General features: G+C 40.8%; 1 protein-coding gene across 2 annotated transcripts in view; it reads left to right on the top strand.

Moving 5' to 3' along the window:
• Positions 1-249: 249 nt before the first annotated feature.
• Positions 250-21,614, top strand: part of farsb (phenylalanyl-tRNA synthetase subunit beta) — a 58,284-nt gene continuing 36,919 nt past the window's right edge. The window contains exons 1-9 of one of the 2 annotated variants that reach the window (XM_072572780.1): positions 250-439; positions 6,861-6,916; positions 8,313-8,467; positions 10,327-10,399; positions 13,459-13,574; positions 13,794-13,944; positions 17,047-17,155; positions 20,940-21,010; positions 21,126-21,187. In XM_072572780.1, coding sequence (XP_072428881.1) covers positions 382-439; positions 6,861-6,916; positions 8,313-8,467; positions 10,327-10,399; positions 13,459-13,574; positions 13,794-13,944; positions 17,047-17,155; positions 20,940-21,010; positions 21,126-21,187 — 851 coding nt within the window. In that variant the 5' untranslated portion in view covers positions 250-381. The remainder of the gene's footprint in view (positions 440-6,860; positions 6,917-8,312; positions 8,468-10,326; positions 10,400-13,458; positions 13,575-13,793; positions 13,945-17,046; positions 17,156-20,939; positions 21,011-21,125; positions 21,188-21,614) is intronic. The other variant, XM_072572781.1, reaches the window with a different exon arrangement.

Below are 21,614 nucleotides of genomic sequence, written 5' to 3' on the forward strand. Positions count from 1 at the left end.
AACTTTGTAACCAAATACAGAATTTAGTATCTGGGCAAAACTGCACTGACAGCTTACTTTTACTCTCTGGATACATAACTTTCTGCAACTTCCTTTTTTGGACTGCCCTCCTTTGACGTCCTGACAACAGTGAACACGTCGTTTTACCCCAGTAGGTAGCTGCATTATACGCCCGAGCAAAAGTGCCAACGACAGATGCTGCAATTGGTGGCCGAGGGTATCCGCGAGTAAAACAATGCAGATATTGCGTGTTTGAAAAGACGATTCGTTGAAGCTGCAGCAAAGTGAAAACATGAACACCCGCTCAGGAGTGGTGAAGACAGCCGCCGGGTCGGGCCCTTGTGTGCACGTTCGCCCTGGTTGTGTCTGCCGGTTTTCATCATGCCTACTGTCAGTGTGAAGAGGGATTTGCTGTTTGAAGCTTTGGGTCAAGTATACAGTGAGTTCGTTAAATCCATTCATTCGTGGTCTTAGCTGGTGGGGTGGTGGGGCCCGGGAAGAGAGCAACTAGATTGTTACACGGGGTTGGGAATGAGAGAGGAGTGCAAGGGTGGGGGGAGCTCAATCTGGAACGTGGGACCTGGAGAATGGAACCTGGGACTTGGAACACGGAGTACCTGAACGTTCGGATTCATTCATTGTTTTGTTGCCCGGTCCCGGGGAGTCTTCCTTTCTATTGATTGCATCATGCAGAGTCGGAGCCCTGTGACGGTGTGGGCGGTGATTTGACGGAGAGCGGAGCTGTCAATATCAGGGAGACTCGCACTTTAAAGAAACATCGGGCTTGGGGTTGATTGCATGGTACTGGTTTTAAATAATGCAGATTCTTGTTTTTAATTTCCAAACAAAAACGCTTGCCACTCAGTTACTTTATTTTGAAAAAAATGCGACACGTTAGTTGGAGAACCAATTCATGCTATGTATCTTTCAAGGGATGTTGCCACTAAACAAAAACGATTTTTTACAATCAATTTTCTCTGTAACGTACATTTTTAATATGTTCCAACCTTCTGGGAATTCTGCTGAAATAGCTAATACAGTATAAATTCCGCTGTTTGCAATCTGATCTTTCTGAAAAAATTATTTTAATCATACTGTGCCATTCACAATGCAGTCAACTCTTGTAGTTGCAAAAGTAGAAAATGTGGCCTAGCTGGGAAGTACATCATAAGTATTACATAATCCCAAATTCAGTTCCAACACTTTGCTTATTTCAGCCAGGGCAACAGCAAGGATGGCAAAATAATCCAGCACTTCCCTGATTGCTGTCTGCTATCATTTGCTGGGAATGTTGGTATAGGAGAAAGCGAGGACTGCAGATGCTGGAGATCAGAGCTTAAAAATGTGTTGCTGGAAAAGCGCAGCAGGTCAGGCAGCATCAAAGGAACAGGAGAATCGACGTTTCGGGCTTAAGCCCTTCTAATGTTAGTGTGTTGATTTTGGGTAAAAACGTAATTGGTGTCAGGTGCAAAATCCTTTGTGCTGAGTTGGCACAACAAGGCACACTGCCCAGACTCATAGAGATGTACAGCATGGAAACAGGCCCTTTGGTCCAACTCGTCCATGCAGACCAGATATCCTAAATTAATCTAGGCCCATTTGCCAGCATTTGGCCCATAACCCTCTAAACCCTTCCTATTCATATATGCATCCAAATGCCTTTTAAATGTTGCAGTTATACCAGCCTCCATCACTTCCTCTGGCAGCGCATTCTATACATCGAGTCATAGAGATGTACAGCACAGAAACAGACCCTTCTATCCAACTTTTCCATGCTGACCAGATATCGCAACCCAATCTAGTCCCACCTGTCAGCACCCGGCCAAACCCTTCCTCTTCATATACCTATCCAAATGCCTTTTAAATGTTGCAATTATACTCCCCCACTTCCTCTGGCAGGTCATTCCATACATGTACCACCCTCTCAGTGAAAAGGTTGACCCGTAGGTCTCTTTTATATCTTTCCCCTCTCACCCTAAACCTATGCCCTCTAGTTCTGGACTCCCTGACCCCAGGGAAAAGACTTTGCCTATTTACCCTATCCATGTTTCTCATAATTTTGTAAACCTCTATAAGGTCACCCCTCAGCCTCCGACGTTGCAGGGAAAACAGCCCCAGCTTGTTTAGCCTCTCCCTGTAGCTCAAATCCTCCAACCCTGGCAACATCCTTGTACATCTTTCCTGAACCCTTTCAAGTTTCACAACATCTTTGTGATAGGAAGGAAACCAGAATTGCACACAATATTCCAACAGTGGCCTAACCAATGTCCTGTACAGCCACAACATGAGCTCCCAACTCCCGAATTCAGTACTCTGATCAATAAAGGAAAGTGTGCACAACCCTCTGTGAGAAAAAGATGCCCCATAGATCCCTGTTAAATCCTTCTCTTAACCCTATGCTGTCTATTTTTGGACTCCCCTGCCCTGACTATTTATCCTATCCATGCCCCTCATGATTCCAAAACCTCTATAATGTCACCCCTCAGCACTTGATGCTCAAGGGAAAATAGCCCCATTCTGTTCAGCATTTCCCGATAGCTCAAACCCTTCAACCTTGGCAACATCCTTTTCAAACCTTCCTGAACCCTCTCAAGTTTCATAATACCTTTCATATAGCACAGAGGCCAGAAATGAAAGTAGTATTCCAAAAGTGGCCTAACCAATGTCCAGTACAGCCACAACATGACCTCCCAACTCCTGTATTCAATCCTCTGACCAATAAGGGCGAACGTACCAAATACCGCCTTCATTACCCTATCTACCTACGACTCTGCTTTCAAGGAACTATGGACCTGTACTACAAGGTCTCTTTCTTGGGCAACATTCCCCAGGACCCTACCATTGAATGTATAAGATGCTAGATTACAGTGGTGCTGGAAAAGCACTGCAGTTCAGGCAGCATCCGAGGAGCAAAAGCCCTTCATCAGGAATAGAGGCAGGGTGCCTGCAGGGTGGAGAGATAAATGAGGTGGGGGTGGGGAGAAAGTAGCATACAGTACAATAGGTGAATGGGTGGGGGTGGGGAGAAAGTAGCATACAGTACAATAGGTGAATGGGGGTGGGGATGGAGGTGATAGGTCATGGAGGAGGGTGGGGCAAGGTAGCAAAGAATACAATGGATGAATGGGGTGGGGATGAAGGTGATAGGTCAGAGAGGAGGGTGGAGTGGATAGGTGGAAAGGAAGATAGGCAGGTAGGACAAGTCATGGGGACAGTGCTGAGTTGGAAAGTTGGATCTGTGGTGAGGTGGGGGAAGGGGACTTGCCTTTCCAAAATGTAGGTTGAACTCCATTTGTCATTCCTCAGCCCATTGGCACATCTGATCAAGGTCCCATTGTACTCTGAGGTAACCTTCTTCGCTGTCCACTACACCACCAATGTTGGTGTTATTTGCAAAATTACCAACCATACCTCCTATATTCACATCTAAATCATTCCTATAAATGACAAAAAGCAGTGGACCCAGCACCAATCCTTGTAGCACACTGCTTGTCCCTCCACCCTTTGTCACCTACCTTCAAACTAATGTTTTTATCCAAATGGCTAGTTTTCCCGGTATTCCATGTCATCTAACCTTATTAACCACACTACCATATGGAACCTTGTTGTATGCGTTACTAAAGTCCACATACAGTGTCCGCCATTCTATGTTCATCAATCCTCTTTGTCACTTCTTCAAAATACTCAGTCAAGTTAGTAAGACATGGTTTCCCATGCACAAAGCCATATTGACTATCCCAATCAGTCTTTGCCTTTCCAAATGCATGTAAATCCTAGCCCTCAGAATCCCCTGCAATAACTTGCCCACTGTTGATGTTAGGCTCATCGGTCTATAGTTCCCTGGCTTTTCCTTACCACCTTTCTTAAGTAATGGCACCACCTTAGCCAACCTGCAGTCTTCTGTCACCTCACCTGTGGCTATTGATGATACAAATATCTCAGCAAGGGGCCCTGAAATCACTTCCCTACCTTCCCACAAGGTTCTGGAGTACACCTGATCAAGTCCTGGGGATTTATCCACCTTGCGATGAAGAGCTCACATTTCTGAATAAAGTATTATGCTGCTGTCAATGCCATGGAGTTGTACCCAATATGACTCTAGTATCTGCGGGGGTGGGGGGGGATATTGGAGACATATAAAACATTTGTAAAGTACAGAATTATACTGATCTGTGCTGTATGCACATGCAGCTTATTACACTGGATGAACTGCTGTCATGATGATGATTGTTGCCATCATCTTCCCTAAGTGTAGGAAACCTCATGGCCTGCTTGGTTTACTGTGGCAGAGGAAAACCACTTCCTGGTCAAACTAGAAATGTCTCATGTCATTAACAATATAGGTAGTTTATTGTATGTGAGAGTCACTAGTTACAGATCACACTATATAGTAAACATTGTTGCAGAGATTTTGAGGAGAATCTCCTTTAAGATCATAATCTGTCCTGCCACAAGTCAATTTGATATCATCCTGATGGACAGTGCTTATGGAATTCTTGATTATTAACCTTTTCACACCCATATAGCACATATGTCCCAATCCTTTTCCTCATTATGATTATTATATATTTGTGTACATAATTGCATTCGCCACTACCCCATTTCCCTGAACAAATTCAGGCAATCTGGAGGTTTTCCTATTTTCCTGGAATGCATTTCGAACTTGGAAAACTCACTGTTTGCTTGGTGGAGGACCCTTGCTTTTCCTGATTTTCATCCTGATAGTCTGAGGTCTGTAGGTCTTTTTAATTTCTAGGATTTCCTTTGCGGAAGGCGTCCTATCTGTTGAAATAGGCAGTTTCTTCTTTCCAACATTTGAAGATTGTGGTTTGTTACAAGACTGGTAAGCCAGAGACCTAAGCTGGGAATTGGGGGATGGAAAGCAAATTCTACTGAGGTAGATGGTGAATTTTGAATTCAATGAATAAATCTGGAACTAATAGCCAGTTAAATGACAATCATGAAGCCATTGTAGATAGTTGCAAAAACCTATTTGATTCACTAGTACCTTTTTAGGGAAGAAAAATCTGCCAACTATATTTGGTATGGCCTACATGCGACTCTCTCAACATCAGGTCAAACACAGGCAAGAAACCTTGCTGTGTCACTCTTCAGCTGAGGAATCCTTCATGTTGAACACCAAATGGAAGATACATTTACAGTAGTAAGGGCACAGATTGTACTTTAAGTGGGGGACTTCACTGTTCATCATCAAGACTTGTTTAATGGTACCACTATTAACTAAGCTGGTCAAGTCCTAAAGCACATAGCTGCTAATAGGGCATGCTGCAAGTCGTGAGGGGAAAAACATACTTGACCTCGTGCTTGCCATTGTACCTGTAGCAGGTGCATCTGTTCATTTCTACATTAATAGGAGTGATCACCTAATCATCCTTGTGGAGATAAAGTCTGATCATATTGAGGATACTCCATGTATGGCGGAACTATCGTGCCTAAAACGATAATCTAGTAACTCAAAACTGGGCTTCCATGAGGCACTGTGGGCCATCAGCAGAATTATTTTCAAACACAATCTGTAAACTAATACCTCAGCATATCCCTGACTCTAACAATGCCACAACTCAAGGGATCAAAACTGTTTCAATGAAGAGTGCAGGAAGGCATCCTAGAACAGCACCTAGAGATCATCAGGGTAGTGTTCCAGGCCCATCCATTTTCAGCTGTTTCATCAATGACCTTCTCTTCATCACAAGGTCAAAATGGAGATATTCATTGATGGTGCTGAATGTTGCACATTCATTTACACCTCTCAAATACTGAAGCATTCCTTGCTCAAATGTAACAAGATCTCAATATCTAGATTTGCGTTGATAAGTGGCAAGTAACATTCACACTACACAACTGTCAAGCTATGATCACTAATAAGAGGTAATCTAACCACCACCCTGTGACATTCAGTGATATTACCATCATTAACTCCCCCACAGTCAACATCCTTGGAGTTACCATTGACCAGAAACTCAAATGGACTCACCACATAAACACATTGGTTACAAAAGCAGGTCAGAGGCAAGGAATACTGTGGCAAGTGATCCACCTCCTAACTCCCTAAAGGCACAAGTCAGGATTGTGATGAAATACCCTCCACTTGCCTGGATGATTGCAGCTCCAATAATACTCAAGAAGCTTAATGCCATCCAAGCCAAAGCATCATGCTTGATTGGCACAACATCCATAAATATCCACTCTCTCCACCACTGATGCTCAGTAGCAGTAGTGAGTAGTATCCACAATATGCACTTAAATCCACAAGATCTTCAGAAAGTACCTTCCAAACCCAGGACCACTTCCACCTAGAGGGATAAGTGCAGTAGATACAAAGGAACACCATCACTTCCAAGATCCCCTCCAGGCCACTCACCATGCTGACTTGGAAATACAACTTTACTGTCGCTGGCTCAAAATCCTTGAATTCCATCCCTAATGGCATTGTGAGCTAACGCACAGCAGGTGGACTGTAGCGGTTCAAGAAAGCAGCTCATCACCACCTTCTCAAGGGCAACTATGGACCAGAAAATAAATGCTGACCAGCCAGTGACAACCCACATCAAATGAATGAAAAAAACCTAAAACAGGTGTCAGCCTGGTGAAATTACATATCAGGTGCCAAGCTGTATGAACAACGTACAATAAACAGAGGTAAGCAATCCAACAACTAAAGAATCTGCTCTAAGCTACACTAGACATGCTGTATGGGGGGAGATGAGGTGTTAAGGTTAGGTATGGTGCACTTGGCAAATACTTATTCTTGACTCCATAAAATTATATGGTCATCCTTCCAGAAATTTTCTGAAATTATTGATTTTTACAACACCCAACTTTTAAATTTTCTTTTACAGCTGATGAAGAGTTTGATGCACTATGTTTTGAGTTTGGTCTGGAACTGGATGAAGTGGTACGGTATCATTTTATATCTAACTAAAAGCAACACGTGTGTAGAAATATAGTGAGTGACAAAAAAAAGTATCAGCAAATCTTTACCAATTTTCCAATCCAATTTTCTCTATTTAAGATGCTCACATATGTTGAGGTACAGTTCAGCTTGCAGTCTGCCTTGCTCAACTTTGCCTAATGATTATTAATCATGTATGATTATTGATAGGCTATTCAACCATGTCAAGCACCACAGCTGAAGCTTAGCTAATATATTTATAAATGTACATTTTCCAGTAGGTATCATTGACCGTTGACAAGAAGAATTAATCTGAGCTGTTTTGATCCTCATGAATTTAGCAGGACTTATACTCTTAATGGTAAGGTCCTAGGGAGTGTTGCTGAACAAAGAGACCTTGGAGTGCAGGTTCATAGCTCCTTGAAAGTGGAATCGCAGGTAGATAGGATAGTGAAGAAGGCTTTTGGTATGCTTTTCTTTATTGGTTAGAGTATTGAGTACAGGAGTTGGGAGGTCATGTTGCGGCTGTACAGGACATTGGTTAGGCCACTGTTGGAATATTGCATGCAGTTCTGATCTCCTTCCTATCGGAAAGATGTTGTGAAACTTGAAAGGATTCAGAAAAGATTTGCAAGGATGTTGCCAGGGTTGGAGGATTTGAGCTATAGGGAGAGGCTGAACAGGCTGGGGCTGTTTTCCCTGGAGCGTCGGAGGCTGAGGGGTGACCTTATAGAGATTTACAAAATTATGAGGGGCATGGATAGGATAAATAGACAAAGTCTTTTCCCTGGGATTGGAGAGTCAGAACTAGAGGGCATAGGTTTAGGGTGAGAGGGGAAAGATATAAAAGAGACCTAAGGGGCAATTTTTTCATGCAGAAGGTGGTACGTGTTTGGAATGACCTGCCAGAGGATGTGGTGGAGGCTGGTACAATTGCAACATTTAAGAGGAATTTGGATGGGTATTTGAATAGGAAGGGTTTGGAGGGATATGGACCGGGTGCTGGCAGGTGGGACTCGATTGGGTTGGGATATCTGGTTGGCATGGACAGTTTGGACCGAAGGGTTTGTTTTCATGCTGTACATCTCTGTGACTATAATTTCCTAATCATAGCTCAGAGCTGCTGAGGCTTACATTGGCTTTCCTACTGCAATCTGACTGAGATCACGTAATTGCATAGATCTGGGATTAAAAGTGATAGTTTGCTAATCAGTGTCATACATTATATAATGTATTTTACAACCTTTTAGGGTAGGGGTGGGTGAGGAGGGGGTGCGGCAGGGAGTGTGGAAGCTTCCGGTTTCTTGCATTCAAATGCTGCTTGTGTAAAGCTGTTGTGAATATATACACATATGTATAGTATATATGTGTACTATATAGGTTGGTTCTTTTGTTGCAGACATCTGAAAAGGAAATTATAAGCAGAGAACAAGGAGATGGAAAAGCAGAGGGCGCATCCGATGTGATACTGTATAAAATCGATGTTCCTGCCAACCGTTATGATCTCTTGTGCCTGGAAGGATTGACCCGTGGTTTGCAGGTCTTTAAAGACAGGTAACGTTTCTTAATATGAAAGTAGAATACTGCATTTGCTGTGAAATATGAAATAAACTCAATCCTTGATGGAAATCCTGAACAAGTATAGAGAGAGAAATAGTTAATATTTCAGATTAACTTTGTCAGAACTGGAAGGTGTTGGACAAGTAACAGATTTTAAATAAGAGAAGGGGTTAGGGAGAAATATAGACAAAACAAAGAGAAGGTCTGTGGTAGGTTGGAAGACAGAAACGATTAAGTGACACAAGTTTGTGTAAGAACACAGGGCTTGGTAATGGGATAAGTGAAGACACGTAACGTGAAAGACACATTAGAGGAGGTATGAATGGCAAGACGGTGGACAGTGACTGTCTAAAATCAGAAAAATTAGATTAAAACCAAAAGCTTAAAAGAAGAAGAGCTGTTGATCCTGTCCAGCTCACTTCCCACATTTATCTTTGCACCACTTCCCCGCCCTTCCAGAACCATGCCAGGATATGTCCTTTGTCCTTGGGGCGGCATGGTGGCTCAGTGGTTTGCACTGTTGCCTTACAGCGACAGACACCCGGGTTCAGTTCCCGCCTCGAGCAACTGACTGTGTGGAGTTTGCACGTTCTCCCCATGTCTGCGTGGGTTTCCTCCAGGTACTCCGGTTTCCTCCCACAGTCCAAAGATATGCAGGTTAGGTGAATTGGCCATGCTAAATTGCCTATTGCGTTAGGTGCATTAGTCAGGGGTAAATGTAGGGGAATGGGTTTGGGTGGCCTGCTCTTCAGAGGGTCGGTGTGGACTTGTTGGGCCAAAGGACCTGTTTCCACACTATGGGGAATCTACCTATCTTTGTCCTCACCTTTGACCCACCCTGTCCAATGGAATGCCTGCTGCCACCTCAAGCGTGATACTACCATTACCAAAAACATCGACCTCTTTCCATTCCCTTTCATTGTTCCAAAGGGAGTATCTCCTCCAAAATATCCTGGCCTACATCTTAGTCAGCTCATTGTCCCCTCCCTTACTCCCAGCACAATTCGACTCAGGTCCCAAACACACTTTTCAGATGAAACAAAGAGCATTATGTGTACTTCTTTCCATTTAGTGACTTCTTATTTACTGCTCACTATTTACTGTGCATTAGGGAGACTAAATGCAGCGTGGTAACTATTTTGTGGAACATTTCTTTAGCCCGCAAACACAACACTGAACTCACGTTTTTAAATTCTTCACCTTGCTCACATATTGATTTCTCTCCTCGGCCCCTTTGTGTTGAATGAAGTTCAAACAATTGCACCACATCCTTTGGTTTAGGACTTCTTCTAGATTCATCTGAAATGATGTCTGGAAGAAGGCCTTAACCAAAGGATGTGGTGCAATTGTTTGAACATTTTCAGCTTGATTGTAACTTCTGGTCGAATTTTGTTTCCTTTTTGCATTGCAGGTTTTGGTTTTACTTTTATTGTCTCTCGTTTTTGATTTTGGAGAGAATCTGTCATTATTCTGCAATTCAAACTTCTTCTCAGCTCACCTCTAATGTCTTTATTTGTTCCATTACCACTCTCTTTGGCTTTGTGTCTGATCCCAGGCCCTCCCTTTTGTTCTTTTCTTGTCCTCTTCCTTTCACTTGTTGAAAACCAATTACACCTCCAACTTTGTTCTGATGAAAAGACATGACCCTAAAACATTAACTCGTTTCTCTGCTGATAGATGCTGCTTGACTTCACTTTCTTAGTGTTTTCTTTGTCACCAAGCCTTCTTTCTTATTTGGAAAGTATCGTAATCTCATTAAGTGTGGTTTGTTGTTAAGTTATTAAAATTTTAAGGTACCTATTGCTTGTAAAAGATGTTGACTGTCATGATGTAACTTTCATTTGTCCAAGCAGAATTGAAGCTCCAAAGTACACAAGAGTGGGGCCACCTAGTGGAGACATGCAGAAATTAATTATCACCAAAGAGGTAAACATGTATTTTGCCTAGTAAGCTGAAACATTATATGGGGGTAGATCAACTCAGTTGGTTCGATGGCTAATTTTTGATGCAGAGTGACACTAAGAACAAGTCTTCCAATTCCTAAATTGGCTGGGGTCATCATGGACCCCATCTTTTCAACCTTGCCCCTCACTTGAGGTGTGGTTACCCTCAAATTAAAGTTACCACCAGTTGTCTCTTTCTCTCTGTCTGTCTGTCTCTCTCTCTGTCTCTATTGAGCAAGCAATAATGATTTTGCTGAGTCAAAATCCTGAAATTCCCTCCAAATGACATTATGGGTCAACCTACAACAGACAGATTGCAGCAGTTCAAGAAGACAACTCGCCAACACCTTCGCAAGGGCAATTTGAGATGGGCAATAGCTGCTGGCCAGTCAGTGATGCCCATATCCCACAAATGAATAAAAAAGTAGTTATGGCCCTCTGTGGTGACTTGCACTTTCACTTCTATATTATATGAAAGAAGCATCATTTATAGAATGTTATATGGTTTTAAAGGAAGTGAAAAAAAACTCTTTTCAAGATGCCATTACCATTCCAGCTTAAATTTCACACCAAACGTTGGAGCAAATATATTTTATTTTTAAAATATGTTTAAACTGAAGAATGTTCATCTTTAAAAATGGAATATTTGGTCATTTCATGAAGCTAATATATACAGCTTGAACGCTATTCGACAGCATTTCTGACTCCCAACCTTAGATGATACACCTATTTCTGTGAAAGGATTGTAATGTTCGTGTTTCCTAGACCACTGGGGATGGATTCCAACCCAGGTCCTAAAAGGAAAAATACATCATATGAACTTTTTATACCAGTTTCAGTATTTCTGAAAAAGAAATTCTGAGTATGAGCAAAATACAGGCAGTGTATCAAAACTGGCAACCTGGACTGAATTTGTCCTGGATTTTGGATCTTGTCAGTTTTTGGGTTGGGCCATTTGGGCTGGGTTAGGAAACTGCCAAGAATTGCTTAAAACATAACAAAAGGCTGGCTCTAAAAAGCCAATAACTGACCAGCCCCCTACCCAGCAGTGAAGTGCCTGGCTGCACAGATCGATAAGTTATTTTACTAATATAATAATAACTAAAATTCATGCGTGGCAGTTTAATAAAAAATTCTAGACACTCACCACCCTTTGGGTGAAATATGTTTTCCCTCACGTCTCCTCTACTATGTCTACAAATAGCCTGAAATTTGTGCCCACAATGATTGATCTCTGCTTTGGGAAAAATCCATTTTCCATCCACTCAGTCCAAGCCCCTCATGATTTTGTAGAACTCAACTAAGTCACTCCTCACCCTCCACATTTCTAAGGAAAACAACCCGAGCTTATCCAATCTTTGTTCACACCTGCAATTTTCAGGCCTCGGCAACATTCTTGTTAATCTCCTCTCTACTCTCTCTAAAGCAATTATGTCCTTTCTGTAATATGGTGACCCAAACTACGTACACAACTCCAGCCGTGGCCTAGCTAGTGTTTAATATTGTTCTAACGTGACATCCCTGCTCTTGGGTTCAATACCTCACCCAGTGAAGAAAAGCAACTCACTTGTCTTCTTTACCACCATATGTACTTATCCTGCCACTTTTAGGACCCAGTGTATGTGCACTCCAAGGTCTCTCACCACCTCTATCCCTCTCAATACACCCCTGTTTAATGTGTGTTCCTTTGCTTTGTTTGCTTTCCCAAATTCACAACGTCTCTCTTGTTCAGACTGAAATCCATTTGCCATTTTGTGCTGAATCTAACCATCGATATCTTCCTGCAGTGAATTACCATAACCTTCATGATCAATAACCCAATTAATTTTTATGTCATCAGCAAATTTCCCGATTGTCGCTCTGATGCTTAAGTCAAAGTTATGAATACATATCACTGACAGCAAGGGGCCCAAAACTGTGCCCTGTGCAACGCAATTGGGAATGGGTTTCCATTTGCAAATATACCTGTCTACAATTACCCTTTGTTTCCTATCACTAAGTCAATTTTGAATTCAGATTCTGGATTAGTAGTGCTGGAAGAGCACAGCAGTTCAGGCAGCATCCGAGGAGCAGTAAAATCGATGTTTCAGGCAAAAGCCCTTCCTGTTGGTCCGGTTTGGTTCCGAACTCTGCTGGTTTAAAGGTGGTCCGGAGTCCACGTGGGATGAGTTGGTTACGGAGGCAGGCACTGAGGAAGGAAATGTGGCTGTGGTAACGAGTTTGTTTCAGGACATGGTTGAAGAGCTTCAGGGCAGAGGAAATGACCTGGGAGTTGCAGTGGGAGAGGGACTCCCTGAGATTCTTATAGAGAGAGGAGGAAAACTTCTTCAAGGCAGGCATCCTTGCAAGAGGATTCGCGGTAGGGTTAAAATCAACTAGGTAAAAGCAATGACTGCAGATGCTGGAAACCAGATTCTGGATTAGTGGTGCTGGAAGAGCACAGCAGTTCAGGCAGCATCCGAGGAGCAGTAAAATCGACGTTTCGGAATTTTGAATCCAATTCATCATATCCTTATGGCATTAATTTCTTTTACCAGCACGCCATGTGGGACCTTGCCAAATGCCTTAAGAGGATCGATGTAAATGACTATCCACCACACTACTCTCTTGAATCATCCTCATTACTTCCTCAGAAAATTCAATTACATTACTGAGACACAATCTTCTCTTAACAAAACGGTGCTGACTACCTTGATTAATCTATGCCTCCAAGTAACAGTAAATCCTATCTTTCAATTGTCTGTAGGATAGGGATAATTAATGTAACCCCTGGCAGATTGTTTCTGCCGAAAACCAGTAGGTTTGGGACCAATTGCAGTTTTCTTCCACCACCCTGTTTGTAATCAGCCATCTCAACACTGACCAGATATTGAATTAGAAATGTTTTTAATTAGTCATTATTTCCATGAAAGGAGGAATAGTAATTAGTCATGTTTTTGTGCTGCTATAATCCTAATGTATTGTTAATTCTGTAACCGTCACAATCCAAAACCTCTTTGTTGTTACAAGTCCTAGTTTCATCATAGTTCTCTTCCTTTGTAGACTGCACAAGTTCGCCCACATGCTGTAGCAGCTGTCCTTCGTAACATTAAGTTTACCAAGGATCGCTATGACAGTTTCATTGATCTACAGGAGAAGCTGCATCAAAACATTTGCAGGTGAGATCACATAGGCCTTACTTTCTGATAAATCATCTCTAAAACTCCCAAATGTGTGTCACTCAGATATCATGTGAAAACATCTGTGTGGTAAAATGGTCACAAGTTTTGGTTGCTCAGTTTTGAGGTGTTCTGCTATGTTCGAGTTGTAATACTGAAAAGTTAGATTCCCTAGAAGTAAATGTTGAGAAAATAATTCGTGTGTAAATGTTTCTGTAGGAAGCGAGCTTTGGTTGCAATTGGAACCCATGATCTGGACACACTGGTAGGACCTTTTACCTATACTGCAAAACCACCTTCTGAAATTAAGTTTAAACCCTTAAACCAGTCAAAGGAATACACTGCTTCAGAAATAATGGATCTTTACAAGGTAAGCAACATTTACAGTCGGTGTTTTACTTTTATATGATGAATATTGTTGCTTTGATGATTTAAACTGAACGTAAAAGAACTCATTTGACAAAGGATCTGTCTCTATTAATAATTGAGCAATTCTAAGTTAATCTGCAATGGCTATGCACTTTGCTTTTTTTCTTTTAATTTGAAAAATTGTACCTGTGTAAAATACTTTGCAAGAACAAAAAATCCCTTGTGCCACAATAATTGTTGAGCACACAGGTTTCTATGTTTTTAAATGCATAATTCTGGTGCAATTTGTGATGTATCAAGTTAGAAACTGGCTTATGTCCCCTCTACCTGAATTCAAATCCAGCTTATACTAATGGTGTTTAAGAAAACACATAGAAAACACCTCCTATGTGTGCTAACTGGAAGGGTCCTTATGAATTGCATTTGGATAATTACAATCCGATTTTCACGGAATATGGTATGAATGTCCATCACATAATTACTGAAATTTGGCTTAAATTGAGACTGTATGGTTGCATTCTCACTACAAGCTACCAGATGGCTCATGTGTGATGCAGAAAAAGGATGTGCTTGCAGGTGAAGGGATGGCCTGCCCTTTGAGGTTGCTACAGATACGTTGTTGGAGCTTTAAACTGTGTCGTCTTACATTCTACCTCATTTATGTGTGCTTGGAATGGAGCCTGGTCAACTAAGTGAGAAATGTTGCATTCCCTTGGCATTAGCATTTTTTAATCTTCTAAATCCTGAAATATTCACAAGACAAAGAAACATCTTTATTATTCCCCTCTGTGTTTAGCACAGCACTGATGAGTTAGGTGAATTTCTTTTCCAAGCTCGTACTGTCTTAGCCTTTTCTGATCAAGTGCAGGTCCTTGAATATGTCTTCTGTCTCTCATTTGTGAATTTATTTGCGATCTGCAGCATGAGGTTTAGGGTGTGATGCAAATGACACAGGGGACAACTGAAAATTCACCTATTATACCCTCTAGGCTATTTTACCGGGAATGACGGGGTTAACTCTCCAAAATCAATGGGTAACATATTGTATTCAGTGGTGCTTAAGGCCTTTGGTCAGAGGCTGCCTGGTGTTTTCTAGTCATCCCGCAGATCCCCTGAGGGCTTGGCATTTGCACCATCTGCCTTGATGCAGACTGATCGGGGGTGAGTGCTCCAGACAGGCTTTGAAGCCCCCCTACACTCTTGATTTCAACTGCAGGCATTCCTGCGAGGGTTCCTTCTTCCACAGTGGTGACGCAGCTAGCAAAGACATCTTTTTAATGTAAATGTTTTAGAAATTGGAGAGAGGCCACCTCCAAATGCAGAAACCTCTTTCTTACCTTAACCATAAGCTGCTACTTCTTCAGCTTTCCAGCTCCAAGAGTCTATGCTCTGGCTAATAATTGGCCAATTAGTGCAAGCCATTGCTGAGCAGCTGATACCTCACCCAGAGCAAGTTAGCGGCTCCACCTGACCCTGACACAGAGGAACCTTGATTATCTGGCATTCACTTATCCGAATTTTGGATTATTCGAATAAGATCTCAAGGTCCCGATGCTTGGCTAAACTATGTTATCTGGCATTTGATTAACCGACCGAAATACTCCCTGCTCGTGTGCTTTGGATAATCCAGGTGAAACGAGGAAAATTTGCTCTTCGTTTACCTTTTTCAGCAGGATGTAAAAAAAATCTAGTACAAATCGAAAAAGAAGATAAAACTGTGTTGATTTACTGGTCAATATTCCACCCTTGAACAGCAGAACTGATAATGAAACAAATGAAAAGGTAATTTATTTCACTTGCAATTTGTGTATTTACAGTAACTGCACTTCAGAGGTAACCTAGCAGTTGCACGTAGTCCCAGAGGACTATAAGGTGGCTTTCTCATTAGAGAGAGAGATGACTAGTGGTGGTTTAACCTGAGAATCACCACGTCTCAGCAAGAGGCGAGGTTGAGAAGGTGAGACCTTCAAAATGATCTCAACCAGTCTTGGGAATTGAATCCGTGCTGTTGGTGTCACGCTGTATTGCAAACCAGCCATCCAGCCAACTGAGCTAACCAGCCAGTTGTAAATAGCCTTGCAAAGTCCTGGTGCGTGCAAAGACATTGTATAGATGCAAATTCTTCCCAGCGGTGAGTGCTCAAGCTTTCCTGGAATAACAGTGTCCTTGACTACATGGATTCTCACCTTGCTGGCACAATACATTGGAATCCAAAATAGCATGTCTTAAATGAAAAGTGAACTGTTTAAGGAATCCTTCCCTGCTGAGAGATAACCTCAGTCAAATGTATCATGATTAATTGGTATGAATTGAATAATTGATGATCTGTGTGAATTCATAGACATTTACAACACAAAAGGAGGCTTTTGCTCATAATGTCCATGTCGGTCATCAGACATCTGACTACATCAATCCAATTTTCCAGCTCTTGGCCCATAGCCCTCGAGGCAATAACATTGCAAGTGAATATTTAAATGCTGCTTAAATGTTACGAGAGTTTCTGACTTAATCACTCTGAGGTAGTGAGTTCAAGATTCCTATCGTTCTCTGGGTGAAAATCTTTCTCCTCAATTCTACTCTCACTCCTCTGCCTCTTAACTCTATTCCCTCTAGTTATTGACCCCTCTACTAATGGAGAAAATTGGTTCCTAACCACTACATCTATCTATTATAATTTTATAAAACTCTATCAGATCCCCTTTCAACTTGCACTACTCCAACAACAGCAGCCTTTCCAATCTTTCCTCATTACTCAAGTTGTCCAATCAAAGTTTGACAGATATTCAACTGCTACAATATCTGCTTTTACAAAACCATTCAATTAACCTATCATTTGTTTGATCTTTAATTCAATAATATATGATACAATATAATGTATTTGTATGCTTAGATTTTACTTCCATGGCAAAATGTATATTGAATCAAACTTTTAATTCAAAATATTCGATAAAATCCTGCATGTGTGTTTATATCATTGTTTGTGGTATCAATTTCTTTTTTCAACAATAAAAGAACCAAGACCCTAATGACATCTACCTATTCAACAATTTACTGAATGATTTTGGTCTAGAAAATGCTACGATTTATTTGATTTGATTTTCAGACGGACAGTCACCTTCGCCATTATTTGCACATCATTGAAGATAAACCAGTTTATCCTGTTATCTATGATAGCAATGGCATCGTCCTTTCTATGCCACCTATTATAAATGGTGAGTACAGTATGCCATTTGTGTCTGAGCACTCTGGTCCAATTTTTCTATGTAAAGGAATTAGATTCTTGATGTCCACTGTAGATGTTTCCATTTTTTTTTCTCCTGCAACCTCATCCCTCCCATACAAAAGCTGTTTTTCTTTACAATTTGTAAATGAGTGGGGATTAATGAGATTATATTTTTACTGTGTAAAGTCTATTTTTGAATTTGTGTTATAAGTAGATAATTTAGCTAATTCAATTTTGTCTTTACTTCTTTTGTGAATAACCTTCTGTTTTATTGTTAAAGCAAAATCTGCAGCATTGCATGCTAATGATTCAGTGAGAGACCACTGCTGAAACCAAGACAAAATCAAATGTGATCTATCAATCCAGTTTCAGCCCAGGATTTGACTTATCCAATAATAACATTAGATGTGATCACAACAAATGTTTATGGAGACAGAAGTCTGAAACTGTTCTGATCATAAATAGAATTAGACCACTTAGCTTTTAAAATCTGTTTCGCCATCATTCAATTAAATCGTAACTAATCTATATCTCCATCTCGTTTTACCTGTATTGATACACTTCCCTGACCAAAACCTACTTGACCACAGTTTTGAAAATTTTAGTTGCCTTGGTACCCACAAACTTTCATGCAGATGTGGCACCAGTGATGGTGGTGGGCAGAGAGGGCAAGGCATTTATTGTTTCAAACTAATCTTTCCATGGAAAAGGACCTCAAGATTCCAGACTAATTTTAAATTGAATTCCCCACCAGAGGAATAGTGTTTTTTTGTACTTATTGAATCCCTTTTTCATTTTTAATGTCTCATTCCCTCGACCTTCTAATCTCAAGGAATAAATGTCAGCGTAGCCAATTGTTGTTTTACTAACAAGAAATGATTAGTGATTTACTTGAGGGATTTTTGCCACTGATGAATTTTGTGATGTTATCTTTATGGATGTACTAAATAGAAGGCCAAAAGGAAGTGATGTCTTCAATATGATGCGACATTGTTGAATCTTTTCCTTGCAGCCTTGAGAGATACATAACAAAGAAGTGAGGAAATTAAGTTTGCTTTTCAAGTTTAAATGTATTTAGGTCTGACCATACTATTGCTTTCTCTTGAGCCTATGTCATTTGTTCGAAAAGGTTACCTACTCTGTCCAGTCAGTAGGTATTTCATCTTACTTTTAAATTTCATGTTTTTCAGTTACATATCCCCTTTCTAAAGACCTTTCAAATTCTGGGTCAACCACATTCTAGTGGGGCATGTATTGTCCTAGTTTTGCTTTTGCAGATTCATTCAATCATATTGCGCAGAAGAGGCCCTTCTCCCCATTGAGTCAATGCTGACCTATCTACACCAATCCTACTTGCTAACACTTGGCTGGTGGCCTTAAATGTTATGACATTTCAAGTGCTCCTCTACACACTTTTTAAAGGTTGTGAGGTTTCCCACCTCAACTACTCTCCAAGGCAGTGCATTTTAGACCACCGGCACCCGCTGGGTGAACCATCTATTCCTTAAAACTCCTCTACATCTCCTGCATTTCACCTTGAAACTATGGCCCCTCATTATTAACCTTTCAACAAAACGGAACAGCTGCTTTCCATCCACCCTGTCCATGTCCCTCATAAACTTATATACCTCAATATGCCTGCCTGACCAACCTGCCTCTATCTTCCTGTAACCTAAGATCTTCTTACTCACGATTAACCAATCTTCGTATCATCTGCAAGCTTACTTATCATGCCCCCTCACATTCTCATCTCACAAACAATAATCCCTGTGGTATGCCACTGGACACAGGCCTCCATTTGGCCAATTTTACGATCTAATTTTTCAAGTTACCCAGGTTGCCATGTGTTTTTACCTTATTTATCAGTCTCACATATGAGATCTTGTTAAAGCCTTTGCTGAAATCTCTATAAATAGCATCAATTACATTACCTTCATTCACACACCACCTCAAAAAACTCATTCAGATCTATTAGGCAGGATCTCCCTCTGAGAAAACCACGTTGACTATCCCTGATCAAACCTTCCCCGTCCAAATGCATTCCTTCCTCAGAATTTTCTCTAAGGTTCCCTATTACTGATGTGAGGCTCACTGGTCTTCAATTTTCTGGCTTTTCTCTACCAATCTCATGAAAAGTGGAACTACATTAGCTGTCCTCCAGTCCTCTGGCACCACCCCAGTAGCCAGAGGGGAGTTTAAAAAATTGGTTCAGATCTCTGTGATTTTTTTCCCTTGCCTCCCACAGCTGGCTATTTGTCCATCTGGTCCTGGGATTTATCCATTTTTGAGCTTGCCAAAATCTCCAATACTCCCTCAATCCCTGTGACAATCTACGCAAGAACCCCATAGTCCCTCTTCCCAACATCTAAGTACACCCTCCTTCTCCTGATTGAAGACAGATGTGAAGTACCCATTTAACACCCTGCAGCTGTCCTCCACTTCCATGCATAGATTATGCCCTTAGTCACTGATGGGTCCTACTTTTTCCTAGTTATTCTTTTCCCCACTGTATACTTAGATAATATCTCGCCATACTCCTTAATTTTACCCACCAGTGTATTCTCATGTCCTGTCTTTGCTCTCCTGATTGCTTTCTTCGGTTCTCTCCTGCACTTCCTAAACTCCATTAATGTCCATGTTAATTTGTCCCCTTTGTACCTGCGAAAAGTCCGTCATTTCCTTCTTATTCAGTCCTGAATATTCTGAGACATTCAAGGTTTCTTAGCTTGTTGCTTCTATATTTCACCCTAAAGGGAATATGTTGTATTTTCCTCTTTTCCTTTTTGACTGCCATCCCCTTGTTCTGGTGCAGATTTATCCATGAAGCTGTTCCCAGTCTATTCTGTCTTATTTCAATAAAACCTGCCTTCCCCCAATCCACAACTAGTTGGACCTTATTCATGTTGATTATAAAAAGCTCTCCTGAATATATTTCAAGAAATCCTACCCCTCTAAACTCTTCACACTATGACTAGCCGATTAACACTGGGGAAGTTGAAATCTCTGATATAATTACCCTATTATTATTTTTACACACCTTTGTGAATTGTCTGTATATCTGCTCCTCCTCTATTGCCTGTAGATTGATTGATTGTTTGTTTTGGGGCCTATAATATATTCTTAGCGATGTGACTGACCTTTTATATTCCTAAACTGTACCCACAAGACCTCATTATGTCCCATTTTTATAGTGCCTATTCTCCTATTACTGCTCAAAGGATGTTCCTAAACGTATTTTGTTCTTTTAGCAAAAGCTTTAATCTTTTTCTTGTGGTTACCAATTTAGAACTAGTGTTTCTTTTTTTTATATAAAATCAACCTGGTAGAAATGTTATTGCACATTTCTGGAGCAGGTGGGACTTGAACCCGGGCCCTCTAGCCCTGAGGTAGGAACACTACCACTATGTCACAAGAGCCCTCTATTTACTTTATTAAAACCGAGAAATATTTTGAACCCCTGTATCAGGTGACCTGCAAACTTGCTTTACTTGATGACAAGGGCCTCGATTTCTCAGTCTTTTTTATTGGTTAAAACCTGGTTCCTGGTATTATCCAATGAAGTTCTTCTATGTCCTTGACTGTCGTAAATTTATTGAAAGCTGGGATTGGCCCACAATTTTCAACTTACAGGCGAATGATTTACAAGGGAAAGCAAGAGGGAAAAGTAACTCGAACAGAATCACAACTATTAAATAGTTGAAATAAATGTCTTTTACTGTATTTTCATCATTGTAGTTACAAAGATCATCCTTTTTTTGTCTTTGATTTGCTAGGCGATCATAGTAAAATAACACTCAACACACAAAATGTTTTTATTGAATGTACGGCAACTGATCGCACAAAAGTAAGTATACCAGTGTTTGTTGGGAGTTTTATATATTTTCCCAAACATAAAAGTAAACATAACAAATTTAATCAAACCTGACTGAAATTAAATGATTGACTCTTTCTTATCATAGGCAAAAATAGTGCTGGATATGATTGTCACAATGTTTAGTGAGTACTGTGAGAAATCATTTACGTAAGTACCTCTAAAAATTTACCTTCAGCAACAACAAATTGAACTTAAATATATTTTATGTATTTAACGTGGCAGCATGTACCAAGGTACTTCACAGGTGCACAATAAAACAAGATTTGCCATATGTAGAGATACTGAAGCTGGTGAACAAAAATGTGGTCTGAGAGAGAGAGATAAGAGATGTGAGGTGAGGATGTTTTGGAAAAGCCTAAGGTGAGATATCTGAAGCCACACCCACCAATGTTGCAGCAACTTGAGATGCTCAAGAGGCCAGAATTGAATGTACTATGTTCTTTAGCATCTGAATTAAGAATGTTTGTTCATGCATGATAAAGTAAATACGTTGTACATACAGAAATGAGATAACATTGTAACAAAATTAGAGGTTGTGTTTTAGGCAAATTGTGTGCATTTCTATGCTTATATA

The sequence above is a fragment of the Chiloscyllium punctatum genome, chromosome 6 (assembly GCF_047496795.1).
Source record: "Chiloscyllium punctatum isolate Juve2018m chromosome 6, sChiPun1.3, whole genome shotgun sequence".
Classification (NCBI taxonomy): Eukaryota; Metazoa; Chordata; class Chondrichthyes; order Orectolobiformes; family Hemiscylliidae; genus Chiloscyllium; species Chiloscyllium punctatum.